Source organism: Letharia columbiana (assembly GCF_014066305.1).
Source record: "Letharia columbiana isolate WasteWater2 chromosome Unknown Sc0000021_s0, whole genome shotgun sequence".
NCBI lineage: Eukaryota > Fungi > Ascomycota > Lecanoromycetes > Lecanorales > Parmeliaceae > Letharia > Letharia columbiana.
This window is the reverse complement of record NW_023501062.1, coordinates 232430-254241: the sequence shown is the minus strand read 5'-3', so window position 1 is coordinate 254241 and position 21812 is coordinate 232430. Positions and strand designations below refer to the sequence as shown.

Here is a 21812-nt window from a genome sequence, read left to right as displayed (position 1 = left end):
GCCCCATAGCCATGCAAACCCCTTCTCCATTTCACATGACATCGGCAATCGACTGCCTCTCGATGCAGGACTTTTGCTTTTCGTTCCTGGAAACACGATAATAGTGATCGCAGAAGTCGGGACATTTCATAAATTTTAGAAACTCTTCGTCATGGGTGATAACGATCAACTGGAAATTCGACTGGTGCCGTCGGCTCTCGATGATGTCGTGAAGTGATGTGGCGAGTGAGCGAATGTTGTCCCGATCCAGGTTAGTCGTCGGCTCGTCTAGAGCAATGAGGCCGCAGTTCACTCCAAAGCACTCCGCTAGCGCCAGGCGAATGATGATGCTCGCCAGCACCTTTTGCCCAGCGCTACAACGCCCTCGCATGTCCATCTCCGCGTCTTGTTTGACCATGCAAACCCGATAATTGTACGATCGGTTGCCTTTCGCTGCTTCGTTGTCTGACCGAATCAGGATGGTATCCACATCTGTGCCCTGATACGTCTTCTTCCACAGCTCTTCGATGATGCGATTTATCTCTTCCATCTTGATACTATGATACTTCATGATCGCTCTATATGGATTTCAGCTTCAAAAAGGTAAAGCCCGCGGATTTGAGGAAACTCACTTGTCCAGGGCACCTCCATAACGTCCCAAGTCTTCCACAGCGGCTTTGGTCGTCTAGCAACAAGTTAGATGTTGACATTGCAAATAGTCCAGGTTTTGACTCCGACTTACCTCCACCTCGATATGTGCTTTCTTGAAATTGTATGCTGCATCCTTGTAATCGACTTGCCATTCATTTATCAACCTCAGGAGCTCATCGTCTTTTGCTTTTGCAGAACCCCACTTGCTAGTCTTCTGCGTCTTGAATTTATCATGTTGGCCCTCCCAATATCTTGATTCCTTTTTCCAGTGACTCTGATCAGCTTCGGCATTCTGTGCACTTAGCTGAGCTATCTCGGTCCTGACATCTTGCAGTTCCCGTAGGTTTCGGCGATACTTGATATTATCAGCGATGGTACGTTTGTTCGCGTCGTGGTTGGTCAGCTCCTTCTGGGTCTTGTTGATCAGTCTAATCACGCGCGTCTTTTCCTGTTCGGCAATGTCCTTGTCTTTCTGGGCACTCTCGATCTCTCTCTGACATCGCTCCAACTTCGCAGCGCCATCCTCTTGGTTATAATCGTCAACATTCTGGTTGGCGATTTTGAGCTGATGGAGGCTTTCTGACAGTCTCGTGGCTTCCTGCCGCAAGTCTCTCTCCTTGTCTGAACCACGCTGCTCTATGTCGGCAACTTTAGTCTTCTCTGTCTCAATCCTGGGATCTAATTTGTCAAGCTGGGCATCTAATTGTTTGACCTGGTCGCGGAATTCTCCATTAAGTCTTCTTAGGTTTTCAACATCATCGAAGATGTCTGCCTTTTTGTCAAGCTGATGTTGGGCACTGGTTAGATTGCTTCTCGCTTTGCTTAAATCCAATTCGAGAGTGACGATTTGCAAGCGCACGCGATCTTTGTCATCTTTAAAAGTCTGGATACTGTTCCTCTTGTCTTGAGACTTGCCGCTAAGCACTCGTATCTGATCTTGAATCTCATCTGGCGTATGAGAGATTCCGGTATCCTTTTGCTCCGCGGTAAGCTCTTGAACTCGTCCAACGTATTTGGTCAGATCTCGGTCGTATTCGTTGATGTTCTTGACCGAACCCGCAAGCGACTCTAGATCTCTTCTAGCCTCTACCCGGTCCTCGACAATCTTGTCATGCTCCTCATTCTCGCGGAGGATGTTTTCTCGCTCTAGTCCTAGTCGTTTCTCATTGGCTAGTATTTTTGGTAGCTCTTCTCGCGAATATCGTACCCACGTCTCATAGCTCGGACCAGCATCTTTGGTTTTCTGCAGGTCATCTTCAAGGACGCTCAACTCCTCGCGGATCTGGGTCATAGTTTGCTTGGCTATTTTCTTTTCCAATCTGGAAATGAAGTCCGTCTGCTCTTTGGCTTGAAAATTCCGCAAGCATAGTTTGCATTTGTGCTCCTTGTGAGCCAACGCGATGCCGTCTGCGAAGTACTTGCGCTCGTTCTCATAATTGTCGATATCTGCTTTGAGCGTATCACGGTCCTTCTGAATTTCCGAGACCGTTTTAGGGTAATCTTCAGGCTCACCTTCGACGTTATCGCTTAGTTTCTTGACGCATGCAGCCAATTCTTTTTCAGCCTTGCTTCTGTCAGACCGTGCGCTACTGAGCTTAAAATCAAGTTGCTCCAAACGGCGAGATACCCCCTCACGTTCTCGCTCGGCGTCTCTCACTAGACGAGACCTCTGATCATGAACTTTTCGGAAGTCGGCCTCAAGGCTTGATGACTGCCAGCCGTGCCCCAGGATGGCTTCGAGTCTCTCGCCGTAAACATCTCTCATCTTCTGCAGATTTCTTTGGCAATCTGCAGCCTCTTTCTTCGCAATGTTCAACGCCGCCCGATCTTCTGCTTGCTTGGACACTTGAGCGAGATCTCCTTGCAACTGCGCGATCTCATCCTCCAGTATCCGCAACTGGCTCTTGCCTTCTTGCAACTTGCTGTCCCACGAGGCTTTCTTCGAGTCATCCCTGGATTTGCTCAGTCGGATTTCAAGATCCCTAATGCTGTCTTCAAGTATTGCCTTTCCGCCCTCATCGGCCTCAATTTTGTTGAGATCTGACTGGAGAAAATCAATTTTGCGGTCATTAGCAACAGACTGGTGTTTAGCACTCTTTTTGCGTTCGTTCAGAGCTGATCGCTCTCTATCGAGCTGAGTGAGAATGCCCTGTGCCTTTTGCCTTTCGAGTTCTTTATCGTTGCGTGCTTTCTCGACCGCGGCATTTTGTTCCCTTGACAGATTCAAGATCTTCTCCATATACTCGTTGATTCGCGTATCGTCAAGGTCGTGTTCATATCCTCGGATTTTGTGATCACTTGAAGTTTTCTTGATCATAGTCTTGCGCTTCTTAACCTGGTCTACGTGATTCGCTCGCTGTGCCTGATATTCGCCAGCTTCAGCGTCCTTTCTGCGCAATTGCTTGCTGATTCCGTCAATTTTCCGCTCGAGATTTTCGTAGTCCTGTTTCAGTTGCTTCTCTTGCTGTTCATGGGCAGCCATACGCTCTGCGTATTGATCGAGCTCAGATTGTAGCCATTCATCAGATTCCTTGCGCTGCTCTTTGAGATCGTGACCCAATTCTTGCACGGTCGTCTGGAGCCAGTCCTCTCTCTTCCGACTATGCTCCATGTCTTTGATGACGCTCGTGTACTGTGCCCCCTTGTTCGTTGCTTCTATCCATTTGTCTTCAGCCTCATTTGCCTTATTGTCAAGCTCCGTGATCTCTTCTCTTAGGGTTTTGAGCTCCATGTCCAGTGCTTTCGACCGTTTCTCGGCCTTGTCACCCTTGTCCTTGATGTCTTTGGTATATTGTTCCGTGTTCTTGAAAATTTTCAAAGCCTCATTCTGCACTTTCCGCAACGCTTTGATGTTGTCAATGGCTTTGGTATACTTGAGAGCTTCGAAAATTTCATCAAATTTTTTTTTGAGCGCGGAGGGTTCGCTCATGGGCCACAGACTCTCGTCCTGGTGGCAGAAAATGACCGAGTCCAGGATAGCTTTTGAAACACCGAGGTTTTGCGGCATGATCTGATCTAGCTCCGCGACACGTGAAGACAGTGCGGTCCTCTCGCCGTCCTTGACGACTACGAGCGTACATTCGAGCGTTTTTTGCTGCCGAGTGTTCTTCTTCACTGTGAGTAGTAGATTTCGGTTGATTACCATCTTCGCTCCCGAAGTGCCGTTGAACGACATCTTGACCTGTGCGTAGACCTCCTTCTCTCCGCATAGCTACAAGATTGTGAGTGGGTGTCTGGAGCGCAGGATCATATCAACGTACATTCGGATCTTGTATGAAAGCCCCTCCTTTGCTGTTTGGGGGCAGATCCCCTGTCGTGGCATACTTGAGACATTCAATGATAGTCTGGGAATCTAGTCAGTGGGCTTTTCATTAACACGACAGGCGTTCGTACCGTCTTCCCCGAGCCATTGTAGCCGACAATCAAAGTCAATGGAGTGTGAAACTGGATGGTCTCTTGGCGGGTGTTGTCAAAGGACCGAACTCTGGAGAAGGTCAGAAGAGGGACATAGCAAGCATGATAACATATTTCCATGCCCCATGATGGAGAGCTTATTGATCTTCGCTAGAAAACGTTCAGTCAACTTTGGCACAGAGACTGGGATGCGTTCACTGCTCAGCATGCTTACACCTGTGAAAGACATCTCGTAAGTCAACCCATCTACGTGAAGACTGTAGGCACACTTACATTTTGTTTCTTCCAAGTACTCACGTCAATTACTGTGTCTGTGTGTGTGCCATGGGAAGAGGGAATTTGGTGTTCGAGAAGTTGATGTTTTTGGAGGGAGAAAAGAGCGTTTCAATAGTAATTGTCCAGGATTACTTCAGTGTCGAAAGAAACCTTGACTTCACTACTACTATGTGCTTCGGGCTATGAGTGAATGTGTTTCCCTGAAATATTAAAAGTAACGTGTTGAACACTTTGATGCAGTCGCGCGAAGGCTATTTTCCCCGCGTCTTCACAAGTTGCCGCACCTACCCCCCCGGCACCCCCCATGCGCGGATTGTACATTTCCTTTCTACTTCTGTTCTTCTGAGGAGTAATCCACCACCCAATGTGGCCCAACCGTCATGTCGATGATGTTCGAAAATGACCAAGGCGGCATATCTTCTGCAGTTGGGAATCCAGTGAGCCCTCAATATCTCTTTCCGCTATCACCCACACAAGCCTGATACTTAATTTTATAGATGGAGGCAATGGGCGGTGGGGATGCCCACATGGCAGACATGCTGGATCAGGGTGGAGATATGATGGACGGCTTGGATGACATGCTTCCTATGAACATCGACATGCGACTCAACAATGCTCCGGATGCCCAAACCTACGGCGCAAACGAAGCGCAAATGGACCCACAGCAGCAGCTTGTCAATGAGGCCAATGAGGATTCTACAATCGCCAATGGCATAATGACTGGAGCTGGTGCTGGTCCATTACCGACAGGTTTTGGCACTCAGACCAATGTCAATGGCGGAAGTACGTTGACAGACTTCACCAAACGAAGAAACTGGTCTCAAAGGGTACTCGAAGAGCTCAAGGATTTCCTTCACATCCTCACCCCGGATGGAAGGATTCTCTATGTCTCACCATCGGCCGAGAGTTTGACAGGCTATACTCACGAAGCGCTCATTGGGAAATTCATTGTAGAGTTCATCCACCAGGACGATAGAGGGGTCTTTGTCCGCGAATTCAACGAATCAATAGCTTCGGGGAACACTCTTCGATTCTTCTATCGCTTTAAGAAGGCTGATGAAACGTACACGATATTTGAATCACATGGACACCCTCACCTGACATCGGATGCCGCAGCTTTTGGACCAAATAATGCAACTGGGTTTTGCCGAGGCTTCTTCATGATGGCGCGGCCATATCCACCCAAAAATGCAAGCCTGCTTGACTCGTTTCTTGAGCACAAGATCGAGAACGAGCGTTTGACAAAGCGAATCGCTGAACTTCGCCGAGAGGAACAAGAAGAAATTGAAGCACAGCAACGCCATTACCAAAAGAAGCAGGATGGTCACGGCAGTGTTACACCATCTGACACCCAAAGAACCGAGAGCGAGACCCCAGGCTCGGTCTCAATGACATCCGTGCAATCGAATGGCTACAACGGCATGCCTCCGCCAGCCAAACCTAGCGTCTCGAATACTGCGCTCACCCAGCAGAATCTTGACGAAGCAAACGCCCGCTCTAAGCCTGACAGCATCAATGATAAGATGGCCCGGTACGAAGGTGCCACTCACATCGAAACAATTGAGATGCTCACAGGTTTACGCTATCGAGATGGGGAGCGGTCACAGGGCATCAGTACGGGCGACGCAAGCCCAGCACTAATTAGAGGCGACGCAGGTATTGCCATACCGGTCGATAAGGACAATCGCGGGGGTGACAAAAAGAAGAAGCTGAAAGTTGCTGACGAGTATGTCTGTACTGACTGCGGGACTTTGGATTCGCCGGAGTGGAGAAAAGGTCCGAATGGGCCTAAAACTTTGTGCAATGCGTGCGGGCGTAAGTAGCATGCTTCCATTGAAGTTTTCGATTCGCCATAAACTAACCTCTTGAGCAGTACGGTGGGCCAAGAAGGAAAAGAAAGAGCGTACTACCGTTCCCAGACCAAATCCACCTGACGCTGTTTGATATGTATTGTATGGTGTACTGAAGCACGAGTCTGGGGAGCAAAGGAGCGATGGAGTAACGGACTTTTAGCACGGCGGAGTGGGTTATTTCGGGTCCATGGATGATTTCTGAAAGGCGTCAAAGCATCTCGGACGATGATACCCTCATACCATAGCTATCTACCTTATCTTCCATTTTGTAAGAGACTATATGCAACCGTCTATCCACACGTTCGCCGCGCTATGTTGTTTGAAAAAGAACAGCCAGTCGATAGCGCAAAATTCAATTGCCTCAAGAAACGTGGCCTGCAAAAGCCCAACGCTTTGCCTCCGTCAGAATCTCCTAGCTTGACAGATGGTCTGATTTATTTCGGACCCTTGGAAGTATGATTTAGACGACCAATGGCCCCGTTAGGCGACTTACCAAGTTGAGTTCCTGGCTGACCCATCTGTTCTAAGGTGGCGCACGAATTATAAGGCTTCTCCATGTGGGCCATGTTACGCCCCACTTATGGCGGGCGGTCACGAATACTTGTCATGCTTTCCCTTTACCTTCACGTCCAGGATGGCTTCGTGATAATCACCCTGCACCCGGGCCTTCTTCAATCTCCTCACCTCATCTTCTTCTAATCTTCTGCCCACCACTTCCTCCAATTCCTTCCTACTAATCTTCTCCCGAGTCTTCGACTCTTTGTTGGCCTTGAGTCTTGGCTTGAACCGCGCCTGCATTCGTATACGTAAAGTCGTGTTGAAAGATACTGACTCTGCGTCGCCACGTATCTCCGGTACTTTGCTCTCATCAACAATAGTAATGAATTTCTCTCGCGCGGTTTGGACGCTAAACATGCCAGGTGTCTCAGGAGACGGAATACAAAGAAATGACTCCTCTGGGGATATAGCTTCGCGTGTCGCGGAAAGCACACCAATCCTGTCACAACTCAGATAGCTAGAGATATTAGCCAATATACATGCCCATTGCAGAACATAAGCATTCACATACCGTCCGTGGTGACCTTTGAAGCTAATCTCGTCGGTGCCTGCAACCCTGCTTGCAATCCAAACCTGCCGAACATCGTGAGGCTCTGCCGTAGCCAAGTCCCCATGGACTATGTTCTCAAGTTCGCTCGTATAAACTTTGCCGTTTGCATCACATCCGATGCAAGTCGGCTTCGTTGAAGGTAGAGCAAACATGATAGGTCCGGTGACATCTGTTGCTGCCTCTGCTGTCACCCAGCTATCATCTTCTTCTGCTTCGGCTGCCGGGTTCTGTACAGTGAGAGCCTTTGTATCGCCGTCTTCAAAGGTCAGGCAGCTGTCTGGGTGGGGATTCTTGCGCTTCTTGGACTTTCTATCACCCTTGAAAGCTAAGGGTTTCACCATTCTTAGTGATTGTTATCGGTCAGGACACTTTCGACACCCTGGTAGTTGTGTTTTTATTATAGCTCTGATCATTAAGTTGCATGCTCGTGTTCTAGCTCACGGAGAAGTTCATCCATCCCAAGCTTCAGGCGAGGCTGCAAGCTACTTTACTTTACTCACTTTAACAACGGTCAACGGATGCAATTAGTACGGCGGACGACGGCTGACACTACGACAAAACCAAAAAAAAATTCTCTTTTTATTTTTTCCTTCGCGATTTCTAGTAACTCTCTTTAAAATATTATTTTTAGAATATTCTTAACTCTTCGAGAGATATTTTTTAAGGCTTTCTTTAGGGGCTATAGAGGTCTACATCGAAAGTCCTACACTCGTTAAGACTCTTATACTTAGACTTCGAATAATATCTCATCTAAAGAGCTATCTAGATAATATATCTAGAGTTCTTTAAAATCGTATCTAGCTCTAGCTAGGTTTTAAAGTTTAATACCTCTATTAAGTTAAAAGAAGTATCTAAAATTTTATCTATACGCTATAAGAAGATATTTCTAAACTTTCTCTCTATAAAGCCGCTTTTTAAAAGTAAGATTAAGGCTATATTAATACGTGTATAGAACTTTCGATATAGACCTCTATACTCTCCGGGATACTCTTCGAGATACTCTCCGAGGTATTCTTCCGGGTACTCTTCGAGATACTCTTCGAAGTACTCTCTCGAGTACTCTTTCAGATACTCTTTCGAATATAATACTTTATAAAATTCTTCGCAAAATAAATTTAATTTTTTTTTTTTTTACGGGACTTTCCGCGGAACTTCCCGCGAATTCTTTTTTCACACTTCGAGTATTTTCTCGAGTGATTTCTTAAGTAAATCTTTATATTAAGATCGATAGAGGATTTTTTATAATAGTCTATATAGACTAGTTAGATAATAAGAATATTATAAGTATTATTTATAAATAAAGATTTATTATAAGATTTAACGTATCTACTCTAAAATCCTCTTAAAGAATCTTCTTATATTAATTATTTTTTAATCTTATAATATCGTAGCTTAAGATTTCTCTCGAGAGTCTTTTAAGAAAGCGAGTCTTCTATAATTATTTTTATAAATATAAATATTAAGTCTTATTTTCGAGATCTAACTATTATAAATTATATCTACGCTTTTTAATTTCTAACTTTAAATTTAAGCGATTTAATTAAAGTTCTTATAGAGATATTATTCGCGATATTTTACGAAGAATAATAGAGGATAATAAGATATAATAGAATAAGATATAAGAAAATAGAGTATAATACTACTATAAAGTAGTATTATATTATAATATAAATTATAATTTAGTTATTAATAATAGAACTAAGAAGATCTTCTTATTACGAGCGTACTCTTAATATATTTCTTAGTTCTATAACTAGCGAGCCTTAGCGAAGATATTCTCTATTATATTATATCTTCTTCTCATCTATATAGTTCGATATCTTAGTTATCTTATTTAATATATCTATATTAATATTATATTTATACTAATTCTAATACTATAACTAAGATTAATCTACTTATTTTATTTATATTAGCGAATAAATTTAAAGAAACGCGCTAATAGAGGCTTTAGTAAGAAATTAAGTTAAGTTATTATATCTCTAAATAAGTCTATTAAATAGATAAATCGATTTTAAAGAGCTTAAAAAAAATAGCGAAACGGTTTTAATAAATAGTAGTTAAGAAATAAAGAAGATATTGGATTATTCGTACGGCTAGCGAATCGAAAGAAATAGTTAATATTATCTTATATTTCTATATTTAAAATATATACTAGTAATATTACTATAACTTTATATATTATAATATCTAGAATTTTAATAAGATCTTAATTAGATAAGAAACGATCGAGTTATAGCTAATTAAAGATATTATTCTTTAAAACTTCTTTATATATAACTTCTCTATAAGATAAGAAATTCTCTAAGCGGAGTAAGTATACTCGAAAGACTACTATTTAAAGTACTTATAGTCTTCTTAACGTCTTAAATAATTAAGAAATAAGTATATTAAATCTTTATAAAGAAATAATTATATTTTAAGCTTTATAGTAAAATTTTTTATTCTTAATATCGAATAATTTCGATACGCTTTAGAGAGGCTTTACTACTCTCTAGTATATCTAATATCTTTAATACTTATTCTTTCGAAGTATTTAAACTTCTCTTTACTTTATTTTAAATCTTTCTTTCTTTTTTTCTATAATAAAGTCTAATATTAAAAGAATAGATTAAATTAAGATTCTACTTAAATAAACTAAGTTTTAAAGAATATTAGTTCTATTAGATAATATAGTTAACGAGTTTAATTTAATAAAAATATTTTAAGATATCGCTAATATTTTATAATTATAATATTAAATTAAGTATTAATCTAACGAATTTATAATTATATTAAATGAGATTTATTATATTAGAGATACTATGTAAGAAGTATATATATACTTCTAAAAAGAAGTTTCATAAAGAAGAGAAAGATGTTTCTTGATTCTGATTGGGATTGATTAATTGAAAAATGCTTAAGCTATAAACGAAATTGAAGAAAGAAAGCGATATACCAAGTCACGCTAGTTAGATTTCTCACGCTATACTATTCTCGAAGAAAGAAAGTAATATATTAAGTTACGCTATACTGGGAACGTAATAATTACCCTCCCTTATAAAAAACTATATTATTCTCGAGCTTTTCTTATTTCGTAAAGATCTAGATATAAAAGTGTAAGTATTTCTTCTCGAACGGAATTAAGATATCTCGTAAAATATAAAGTATATAAGAGAATTAGACGTGAAGATATAGGAAAAAGATATACGATTTTCAAAGGAAGGTATATACTTTTCTTAAGAGATATAAAAGTATCGCGGTAAGACCTAGCCGAATCTAAGGTCCTTATTTTTATTCTTAAAACTCTATAAGAACGAGTACGAAGAGTACTAGATCTGAGATAGAGAAAGAAAAGCTTTCTTTCTTTAAGAGACGCTTAGAACTCTATAAGAATAAGTATAAAGAATACTAGATCTAAGGTAGAGAAAGAGAAGTATATTAATAAAAGTATCGCGATAGGCCTAGTTAAATTTAAGATAGAGAGAGAAAAGTATATTAAATCTATATCTTAGTCGTAGTATTAGAAATAAAAAATTCTTTCTTTTACTCTTCAAACTCTATGAAAGGCTTTTTATCGTTATTATAAATGAATATTAAGATTACTAGATCTAAATATTCCTTAACGAAGATCTTTTACGCTTTATTTAAGATATCGAAAATCTTATCTAGTAATAACTTATTAATATTCTAATATTTCTTAATACTCTTAATATCGATTTTCTTATTTTTAATTTATTTATAGTCTTAATTTAGAAAAGATAAAAGTTTTATAACGCCTTTAATAAGTTTTATTACACTTTTATACTATACTAAAAATAAAATAATTATTCTATAAATTCTTTTCGTCGCTATTAAAAGTGCTATTAATTTTTTTTATATTTCTAAAAGAGTATTCTTTAATAAGTTAATCTTCTTCTTTATATATACGTAATTATTATAAATATTTATATTCTTAACTTCTAACTCTAAATCTAAATTCTTAAAGATAAATAATTAATAAATCGATTTCTTCTTAATTATTATATTATTACTTAAGTTTTTAAATTTTAACTTCTTAGAGTCTAGCTTCTCGATAATCTTTCTTAAGAATTTAACTTTAATTATAATATTTTCTCTTTTAAATCTTATCTTATAAATTAAAACTTTATTATTCTTAAATCGTTTTATATTAATATCTAACGACGATATTATTTATTTCTTAATCTCTAATAAAGTATTCTTAGTCTTTTTAGAAGAATCTATTTTCTTTATAGCGACTTTTTTAATCTTCTCGAAGTAAATATCTAGAGTTTTAAATAAAATAAAGATATTCTTAATAAAGATTATAATTATTATATTTTATAATTTTAGTATAATCGCTAATATCTCGAGAGTAATTATATTTTTTCTCTTTATCTCTATATAATTATTAGATCTTAAATATAACCTTATAATACTACTTAATTTTATTATTATTTTTTATATTTATCTTTATTAACTAATTTTTTATAATATAATTCTAATATAGATCTTTACTCGCGAAGATCTAAGGCTAGTATTAATATCGCTAAAATTTAATAAAATTTTATATTTTTACTATCTTAGCGATTTAAATATTTAAAAGATTTATATAGTAAAAAGAAATATTAATACCTTTAGATACTTTCTTAATAAAAATAGTCTTATTTTAATAATAATCTTTATTTTTAGATAAGCCCTTTATTTAATATAAGATCGGCTTAGATCTTAAAATAAGAGATATTCTTAAATAACGAGCTACGGAATTAAGGAAGTTATTTAAATTTTAATAATAAAGACTTAATATATATATAAAATAGCCTCGCTATAAATAAAGATAATAAGAATCTTAATTATAAAATATATTTATTTATTTAAATTTATTTTTAAGTTTATAAAAATAATTTAGATAAATTTAAAAAGGATAATTAAGAATATACTATAGTAGACTTTTATAATCTTACTATTTTAAGAGTAAATCTTCTTTTACTTCGAGTTAAATATAATTAATTATTTTATTAAGATTTATAATACTCGATTAAAAGAATTTAAATTATTTGAATATATATTTAATTTAGTCTTAGAGAATTAGTTTTAAGATCTTAAGATTCGCTATTTCTACATCTTTAAATCTTAAATAAAATTATTAAAGCTTTACTTTCTTAGCGATAATTTTTAAATTATTAAAATTATAAAAAGTCTTCTCTCGAGAAATAGAGTTATATTCGATTATAAAATATTAAAAAAAGAGATATAATAAGATAAAGAAAAGAAATAAGAGGCTAGTTAAGTTACTTTACTTCGCGATTATAAATTATAAAATCTTTTAAAATTTTTAAAATTTTTAAGATTCTTAAAATTTTCGAATTCGAGCTTTTATATAATAATATATTAGAAAATATAAGTTAATAAAGTAAATTATATTTATAATCTAACGACTTAATAAAGTTTAAGAATTATACTTTATTTAATATCTAGCTTAACGATATATTAATAGTATAAGAAATAATCTTTACGCTACGAGCTTATATAGGATTCTAAAATTTCCTCTTTCGATACTCTCTTTCTAAATATTTTTTATACTTTGAATTATAATTATAAATTAAATTCTTTATACTCTTTAAATCTTTTATCTTATATTATATATTATAAGTTTTTTCTTAATCTTTCTATTTTATTAGATACTTTATAATATCTTTTTATCTTTACTTTTTTAATTTAAAGATTAATTAATATATTAATTAGTTAATCTCTAAATCTTATAGCGATTCTTAATTATAAGCTTCTTCTAATTAAATATAAAAGCTTATTCTTTTTTATAAGATCGATAATAAGAATCTTCTTTTTAAATATAAGTTTAAGTATTATAATAGAGATAATAAAATAAATCTTTTAAATAATTAGAAGATTAAGTCTATAGATTAAATTTTTAACTCGCTTAAAAATAATAAAAGATTTAACTCTTTAATTTAAAAATTTTATATTCTTAAGCTTAAAAAGATAATATCTCTTATAAAGCTTAATAAAAGTTTTATTCTCTTTCTTTATAATTAAAGCTTTATACTTTAAATTATATCTAAATTTCGCGTTAATCGCTATGAAAGTTAAGATATTTAAAGCTTTCTATTAATATCGAATATAGTTATTTATAATATCTATTTAATTTTTTATTAAGATATTTATTATATCGAATTTATCGTTAAATTTTATACTATATATAATCTTATTAAGAGTCTTTTCTATCGATATATTTATAAAGTTATTAAGACTATCTCTAAAGTATATAGAGAATTTATCTTAAGAATCATTAGAAATATAAGAAATATAAAATCTTAAAATAATCTTTATAATCTAATTAGTTCGCTTAGATTAACTATTCGTTTATAAATAATAAATAATAGATATAAGAAGCTTCATTTCTAAAGTTCTAAAAATAGCTTTTTAGAGATTTAAAAGAAACTTTAAATCTTTATTTAAAATAATAATTTTAGAAATTTCTTAATTAATAAGAATAAGAAGTAAGGCTTCTATCTATTTAATAGTATTTTATATATCTTTTTTTAATATAGATATATTTCTTTTAAAAAACTTATTAGTAATAGTTATTATTATATTAAATTTATTTTCTAAAAATAATAATATTAGAATAAAATTAATAATAATTATATAAAAAATTAAAGAAGAAATTATAATAAGTTTAAGACTTCTATATAAGATATATCTTATAATTTAATTTAGCTAATACTTCGAGTAATAAATAATATAGCGCTTTAAGCGCCGAGTTAAATATCTTATATAGTAGGTCTTTATAATTCTTTTATATAATCTATAGAAATTAATATAATTATAATTATTATAAATAAACTTAAAAATCTTCTACTTTATTTTCTTTAGAATATAAAATTATTTTTATTTATTAAACTTATTTTAATAATAAATAATTTTATCTTAAAGTAAAAATTATATATTTAGAAGTTTAATATATTTTATAAACTCTTATTTCTCGAGAAGCTATATCTTTTAAGCGATAAGAGTATCGAGAATCTTTAATTATTTTTTATTCTCTTAATAGCTAAATATAAGTTTAATATAAAATTTCTTAAATATTTCTACGAGTGTTAAGTTATATATAAAAACCTCGTTAAGAATTTCTAAATCTTAAACGTTAAATTTCTCTTTCTACTTATAAAGTAATCTAGATAAAATATCGAAAATTATATTTTATTTACTAAGTCTCTATCGAATATCTAGATTAAATTAAAAGATATATTATAAAGTATATATAAGTTATAAATTTATTTAATTAGAGAATAAAGAAGAAAGCGTAGTTTAATGAGTAATATCGGTAATAGTCGAGTAATTTATAAAAATGATAATCTTCTTTCTTATTCTTTAATTTAGTATATAAGAAATCTTCTTTAAGATCTAAATTAAGATAATTACTTTTAATTCTATTAATTAATAATATAACTTTATAACGTTTAAAAGCTTAAATAGAAATATAATAAGTTAGATATTTATTTTAGAGAAAGAACTTTCTTAAGAATTATCTATTACGTAATATACTATAACTTCGAAATTATACTTTTTAGATTTATCGAGATTAATATAAAGTTAGCGACTAATATTATAATAATATAGATAAGTTTTTATAATTAATATTTATTATAAAATACGAAAAGTCTTTACTTTCTCTTTAATAGAAGTAATCTTTATAATCTTTAAGAAATTTCTATAAAGATAACTATCCGAGGCTAAAGATCGCTTTAAGAGTTTTATCTTTAAACGTTATAATAGTTTAGAAATCTATATAAAGTATTTAACGTTTCTTCGTAATTAGTTCGCTATTCTTATATAGATTTTAAATATCTTTAAAATAATAAGAAATTATATATTTTTAATTATTATAACCCTTTTCTTAATAATAATAAAGTTAAATTTATTTATCTTCTATTTTAAAAGCGTAATTAATAAATATTTAAGATAGAATTTCTTAGACTTAAGAATGATTTTAAGTTTTATAAAGAGGTAAAAGATCGTTCTTAAGTGCTCGAAATAATCTTTTATATTTCGAGAAAAGATAATAATATTATTTATATAGTATCTAATAAAATAACGATATAAATAAAGAAAATTATTTATTTTCCTCTAAACGTAAGATACTAAGTTCTTAAAATCTATTACTATTATATTAAAATACTTTAATTCTTAATAAAATATTATAGTAAATCGTTATCGATAATCTTTTTTTACTAAAAAAAAAAAAAATTATTTATTATAATTAATTATATTAATAAAAATATATTCTTAAATAACTATAATTATATTATTTTATAGAAAAAAAGAATAATTATTAGAAATTGTAATTTTATTAAAACCTCTAATATTAATAATAATTCTTCTCTTTTATTTAGATATTTTCTTAAACTTAATATAGATTATCTTATAAATTATAAAAATAGAGAAAGTAAAAAAAATTAGTTTCTTAGACTAGCTTATCTTATCTTATATATATATCTTATTAAACTTTTTATTAATAAACTTATAATCTTTTAAAGTTAGAGAATAAATCTTATTTTCTAATTTTATTAAAAAAGATTACTAGTTTATAGTAATTAGTATTTATAATTACTTCGCTTTAAAAAGATTAATAATATCGCTAAAATCTTTCTAGATATAAGAGTTTTCTTCTAAGATACTTTATATTATATTAATATATTTCTATTTTCTATAAATAGTAATTTTATTAAATAATCGTATTTTTAAAATAAGATTTATAGTTATCTTTTCGATAGCTAACTTTAATATAATAAAATAAGTAAAGACCTATGAATTAAATTCATGGAGTTGGATTTTTCATTTTTCTAAGTCAAATGGAGTTGGATTTTTCTAAGTTAAATGGAATTTTAGCCCTAGCCCTAAGTTAAATCGAACTCTAATCGCTTACTATACGTTTTTAACCTACTTTCACTACTATAAAATTAATTTAATCTATATAATATATAGATATATATATATGAAGAGAGGCGCGCTAAGGTCTAATTAGAAAGATATATTAAGTATAGAGAATTAATCTATAATAATTACCTATAAAAAATAGAGAAAGACTATGTTTTTATAATAAGAAGTATCGAAATATCGAAAAGAAATAAAGATAATATGTTAATTAGTGATGTAAATCCCATATTATCTTCTACCGCAGTAAAATCATTCGAATAATGAAATAGCTGTCAGAGTAAGACATCGAATAATTTCAATTCGTTTAAATATATATCGTTCGATATTTCTTCTATAGAGGCTTAATTAACTATAATTATCGTAGTAGATTCTTCTCTTATAACGTTATTATAGTAATATATTATATTAATATAATAGAAATAATAGATTAAGTTATAGTAGTATTCTCCGCTTACTAAATAATAATTTAATATGAAATCGTAAAGAGTATATAACGTGAGATCTTGAAGAGCTAAGCCGTATTCTTAACGATAATAGTCTTATTACCGCTTAGTTTCTCCGTAATATTCTCTATAGTATTCTCCGTAGTATTCTCCGCATTTATCTATTATAGTTTCTTCTCTTACTTCTTCTCTTATAGAGTATTAGACTAAGTAGCTAGCTAAGTAACTAATTAAGTAAATAATTAATATAATATAGAATCTTAGAGAGCTAAGCCGTATTCTTAACGATAATAGTCTTATTACCGCTTAGTTTCTCCGTAGTATTCTCCGCATTTATCTATTATAGTTTCTTCTTTTACTTTTTCTCTTATAGAGTATTAGATTAAGTAGCTAGCTAAGTAACTAATGAAATAAATAATTAATATAACGTGAAATCTTAGAGAGCTAAATCGTATTCTTAACGATAGTAACTTTATTATCGCTTAGTTTCTTCGTAGTATTCTTCGCATTTATCTACTATATTAACTTCTCTTACTTCTTCTCTTATAGAGTATTAGACTAAGTAACTAGCTAAGTAATTAACTAAGTAAAATAATTAATATAATATAAGATCTTAAAGAGCTAAGCTATATTCTTAGTATTAAGAGTCTTATTATCACTTAATTTCTTTATAATATTCTTCGTATTTATCTATTATAGTTTCTTCTCTTACTTCTTAATATAGTAAAAATAATAGACTAAGTTATAATAATATTCTTCGCTTACTAAGTAATAATTTAATATAAAATCGTAGAGAGTATATAACGTAAGATCTTAGAGAGTTAAGTCGTATTCTTAATAATAGTAACTTTATTACTACTTAATTTCTCCGTAATATTCTTTATATTTATTTATTATAGTTTCTTCTCTTATTTCTTAATATAGTAGAGATGATAGACTAAGTTATAGTAGTATTCTTCGCTTACTAAGTAATAATTTAATATAAAATAATTAAGTTATAATAGTATTCTTCGCTTATTAAATAATAATTTAATATAAAATCGTAGAGAGTATATAACGTGGGATCTTAAAGAGCTAAGTCGTATTCTTAATATTAGAGATCTTATTACCGCTTAGTTTCTTCGTAATATTTTTTATATTTATCTATTATAATTCCTTCTCTTACTTCTTCTTTTATAAAGTATTAGACTAAGTAACTAGCTAAGTAATTAACTAAGTAAATAATTAATATAATATAGAATCTTAAAGAGTTAAGTCGTATTCTTAATATTAAAAGCTTTATTATCGCTTAATTTCTTTATAGTATTCTTCGCATTTATCTATTATAATTTCTTCTCTTACTTCTTAATATAGTAGAAATAATAGATTAAGTTATAATAGTATTCTTCGCTTACTAAGTAATAATTTAATATAGAATCATAAAGAATATATAACGTGGAATCTTAAAGAGCTAAGCCGTATTCTTAACGATAGTAATTTTATTACCGCTTAGTTTCTTCGTAATATTCTTTATATTTATCTATTATAGTTTCTTCTCTTACTTCTTAATATAGTAAAAATAATAAATTAAATTATAATAGTATTCTTCGCTTACTAAGTAATAATTTAATATAAAATAACTAAGTTATAGTAATATTCTTCGCTTACTAAGTAATAATTTAATATAAAATCATAGAGAGTATATAACGTAGAATCTTAAAGAGCTAAGTCGTATTCTTAATATTAAAAGTCTTATTACCGCTTAATTTCTTCGTAGTATTCTTCGTATTTATCTATTATAGTTTCTTCTCTTACTTCTTCTCTTATAGAGTATTAGACTAAGTAGCTAGCTAAGTAATTAACTAAGTAAATAATTAATATAACGTAAAATCTTAAAGAGCTAAACCGTATTCTTAATACTAAAAATCTTATTACTACTTAATTTCTTCGTAGTATTCTTCGTATTTATCTATTATAATTTCTTCTCTTACTTCTTAATATAGTAAGAATAATAGACTAAGTTATAGTAGTATTCTTCGCTTACTAAGTAATAATTTAATATAAAATTATAAAGAGTATATAATATGAAATCTTAAAGAGCTAAGTTATATTCTTAACGATAGTAGTTTTATTATTACTTAGTTTCTTTATAATATTCTTCGTATTTATCTATTATAGTTTCTTCTCTTATTTCTTAATATAGTAGAAATAATAGATTAAATTATAATAGTATTCTTCGCTTATTAAGTAATAATTTAATATAAAATAATTAAGTTATAATAATATTCTTCGCTTACTAAGTAATAATTTAATATAAAATCGTAAAGAGTATATAACGTAGGATCTTAAAGAGTTAAGCTATATTCTTAATACTAAAAGTCTTATTATCGCTTAGTTTCTTCGTAATATTCTTTATATTTATCTATTATAATTTCTTCTCTTACTTCTTTTTTTATAGAGTATTAAATTAAGTAACTAGCTAAGTAGCTAACTAAGTAAATAATTAATATAATATAAGATCTTAGAAAGCTAAGTTATATTCTTAGTATTAAGAATCTTATTATTACTTAATTTCTCCGTAATATTCTTTATATTTATCTATTATAATTTCTTCTCTTTCTTCTTAATATAGTAAGAATAATAAACTAAATTATAGTAGTATTCTCCGCTTATTAAATAATAATTTAATATAGAATCGTAAAGAGTATATAACGTGGAATCTTAGAGAGCTAAGCCGTATTCTTAATGATAATAATTTTATTACCGCTTAGTTTCTCCGTAGTATTCTCCGTATTTACCTATTATAGTTTCTTCTCTTACTTCTTAATATAGTAAAAATAATAGATTAAGTTATAGTAGTATTCTTCGCTTACTAAGTAATAATTTAATATAAAATAACTAAGTTATAGTAGTATTCTTCGCTTACTAAGTAATAATTTAATATAAAATTATAGAGAGTATATAATATGGGATCTTAAAGAGCTAAGCCGTATTCTTAATATTAAAGATCTTATTACCGCTTAGTTTCTCCGTAGTATTCTCCGTATTTACCTATTATAGTTCCTTCTCTTACTTCTTCTCTTATAGAGTATTAGACTGAGTGGCTAGCTGAGTAGTTGACTGAGTGGATGATTAATATAACGTGGGATCTTGAAGAGCTGAGCCGTGTTCTTGGTGCTGGGGGCCTTATTGCCGCTTGGTTTCTCCGCAGTGTTCTCCGCATTTGCCTATTATAGTTCCTCCTCTTACTTCTTAATGTAGTGGGGATGACAGGCTAAATTGCAGTGATGTTCTCCGCTTACTGAGTGATAATTTGATGTGGAACCGTGGAGAGTATATGACGTGGGATCTTGGAGAGCTGAGCCGTGTTCTTGACGATGGTGGCCTTATTGCCGCTTGGTTTCTCCGTAGTATTCTCCGCATTTGCCTATTGTAGTTCCTCCTCTTACTCTTTAATGTAGTGGGGATGATAGGCCAAATTGCAGTGGTGTTCTCCGCTTGCTGAGTGATGATTTGATGTGGAACGACCAAGTTGCAGTGGTGTTCTCCGCTTGCTGAGTGATGATTTGATATGGAACCGTGGAGAGCATATAACGTGGGATCTTGGAGAGCTGAGCCGTGTTCTTGACGATGGTGGCCTTGTTGCCGCTTGGTTTCTCCGCAGTGTTCTCCGCATTTGCCTGTTATAGTTCCTCCTCTTACTCCTTAATGCAGTGGGGATAACAGGCCAAGTTGCAGTGGTGTTCTCCGCTTGCTAAGTGATGATTTGATGTGAAATCGTGAAGAGCATATAACGTGGGATCTTGGAGAGCTGAGCCTGTTCTTGGTGCTGGGGGCCTTGTTATCGCTTGGTTTCTCCGTAGTATTCTCCGTATTCGCTTGCTGTAGTGACTTCTCTTATACTGGCTGAGTGGATTGATGTGAGACCGTGGAGAGTAGGCCTATTACGTCACTGCTGCTGATGACTATCTCCGCAATATTCTCCGCAGTGTTCTCCGCATTCGCCTGTTGTAGATCCTCCTCTTGTTCAACTAAGTGCGAGGGTACCGAGGGTAAATGTGTTCATATTAATGGAATTAATAGAATTGATAGAATTGATAGAATGGTGAAAGAAGAATAGTTACACAAATAGGTGGAAGGATTATTATCCGATTCCGAACGCGTTTGATATGATTACAATATTTGAATATTAGTTTAACCCATCTATCGCTGGCTTAGAAGGAGTATGTAGGGGAGGACGTATCCGTTCGGGCTCTTTTTAAGGGCCTTTCAACGCGTTTATAAGCAGTAGTAGATAGCTGTTAGGCTCGCTTGCGGCCTCGATTGCCAGTAGTAGCGGATTCGCCGAGGGGTGGCCTGGGGGCGTCAGTAGGGCCTCTAAGAGGCGGGCAAAAGGGGTGTACGTGCCTGAACCGGACTCTTTTTGAGGGCCTTTCAACGCGTTTATGAGCAGTAGTAGGTAGCTGTTGGGCTCGCTTGCGGCCTCGATTGCCAGCAGTAGCGGATTCGCCGAGGGGTGGCCTGGGGGCGTCAGTAAGGGGCTCTAATTGGGCGAGGGGTACCGAAGACGATTATATTTATATTGGTGGAATTGATAGAATTGATAGAATTGATAGAATAGTGGAAGAATAACAAACAGGTGGAAGGATTATTATCCGATCCCGGACGCGTCTGGTATGACTATCATGACTACTATATTTAAATATTCATTTAATCTATCAATAGTAAGCTAAACTTTATAATTTTTACAGCGTTAGAAAGCGTAAAGCGAGCTCTACAATTTAAGGAATTATAAAGTAACTATATATATCGTAAGCTAAGTACTTCAAAGTGTAAAACTTCTATATATAAATTTTTAATAAGAGAGACGTGAAAGGACTATCGAACTAACTTAGCCGGTCTAATTAAAAAGCGTATAGAACCCGAATTAATAATTGACTGCACATACAAATTCAAGGTTTTCAAGCTTAGCTCTATCTTATTCTTTTATATATATTAATTAATAAATTCCTCGAGTATAAACTCTTTATCTTTAAATATCTTAATTATTAAAGAATAATTCTCTATTTAAATTAAATAATCTTCTTTAGCTTTATATTTAATTACAAAATTAATTTTATAATAATAAGATATTATAAGTAAAGTAATACTATTATTTTAAATAGAAATAAA

General features: G+C 32.5%; 3 protein-coding genes across 3 annotated transcripts; 1 reads left to right on the top strand and 2 right to left on the bottom strand.

The window, feature by feature from the left end:
* Positions 1-31: 31 nt before the first annotated feature.
* Positions 32-4252, bottom strand: HO173_006823 (uncharacterized protein; the record flags this gene model as incomplete). Its single annotated transcript, XM_037308729.1, has 6 exons — positions 32-557; positions 612-664; positions 722-3841; positions 3891-3974; positions 4024-4114; positions 4167-4252. The coding sequence occupies 6 exons, from the start codon at positions 4250-4252 to the stop codon at positions 32-34; spliced, it is 3960 nt and encodes a 1319-aa protein (XP_037164274.1).
* A 448-nt stretch (positions 4253-4700) lies between these two features.
* HO173_006822 (uncharacterized protein) lies at positions 4701-6264 on the top strand (the record flags this gene model as incomplete). Its single annotated transcript, XM_037308728.1, has 3 exons — positions 4701-4757; positions 4818-6135; positions 6194-6264. The coding sequence occupies 3 exons, from the start codon at positions 4701-4703 to the stop codon at positions 6262-6264; spliced, it is 1446 nt and encodes a 481-aa protein (XP_037164273.1).
* Positions 6265-6764: 500 nt separating this feature from the next.
* On the bottom strand, positions 6765-7622 carry HO173_006821 (uncharacterized protein; the record flags this gene model as incomplete). Its single annotated transcript, XM_037308727.1, has 2 exons — positions 6765-7188; positions 7243-7622. 2 exons carry the CDS (start codon positions 7620-7622, stop codon positions 6765-6767), a joined length of 804 nt encoding a protein of 267 aa, XP_037164272.1.
* Between the last annotated feature and the right edge of the window lie 14190 nt (positions 7623-21812).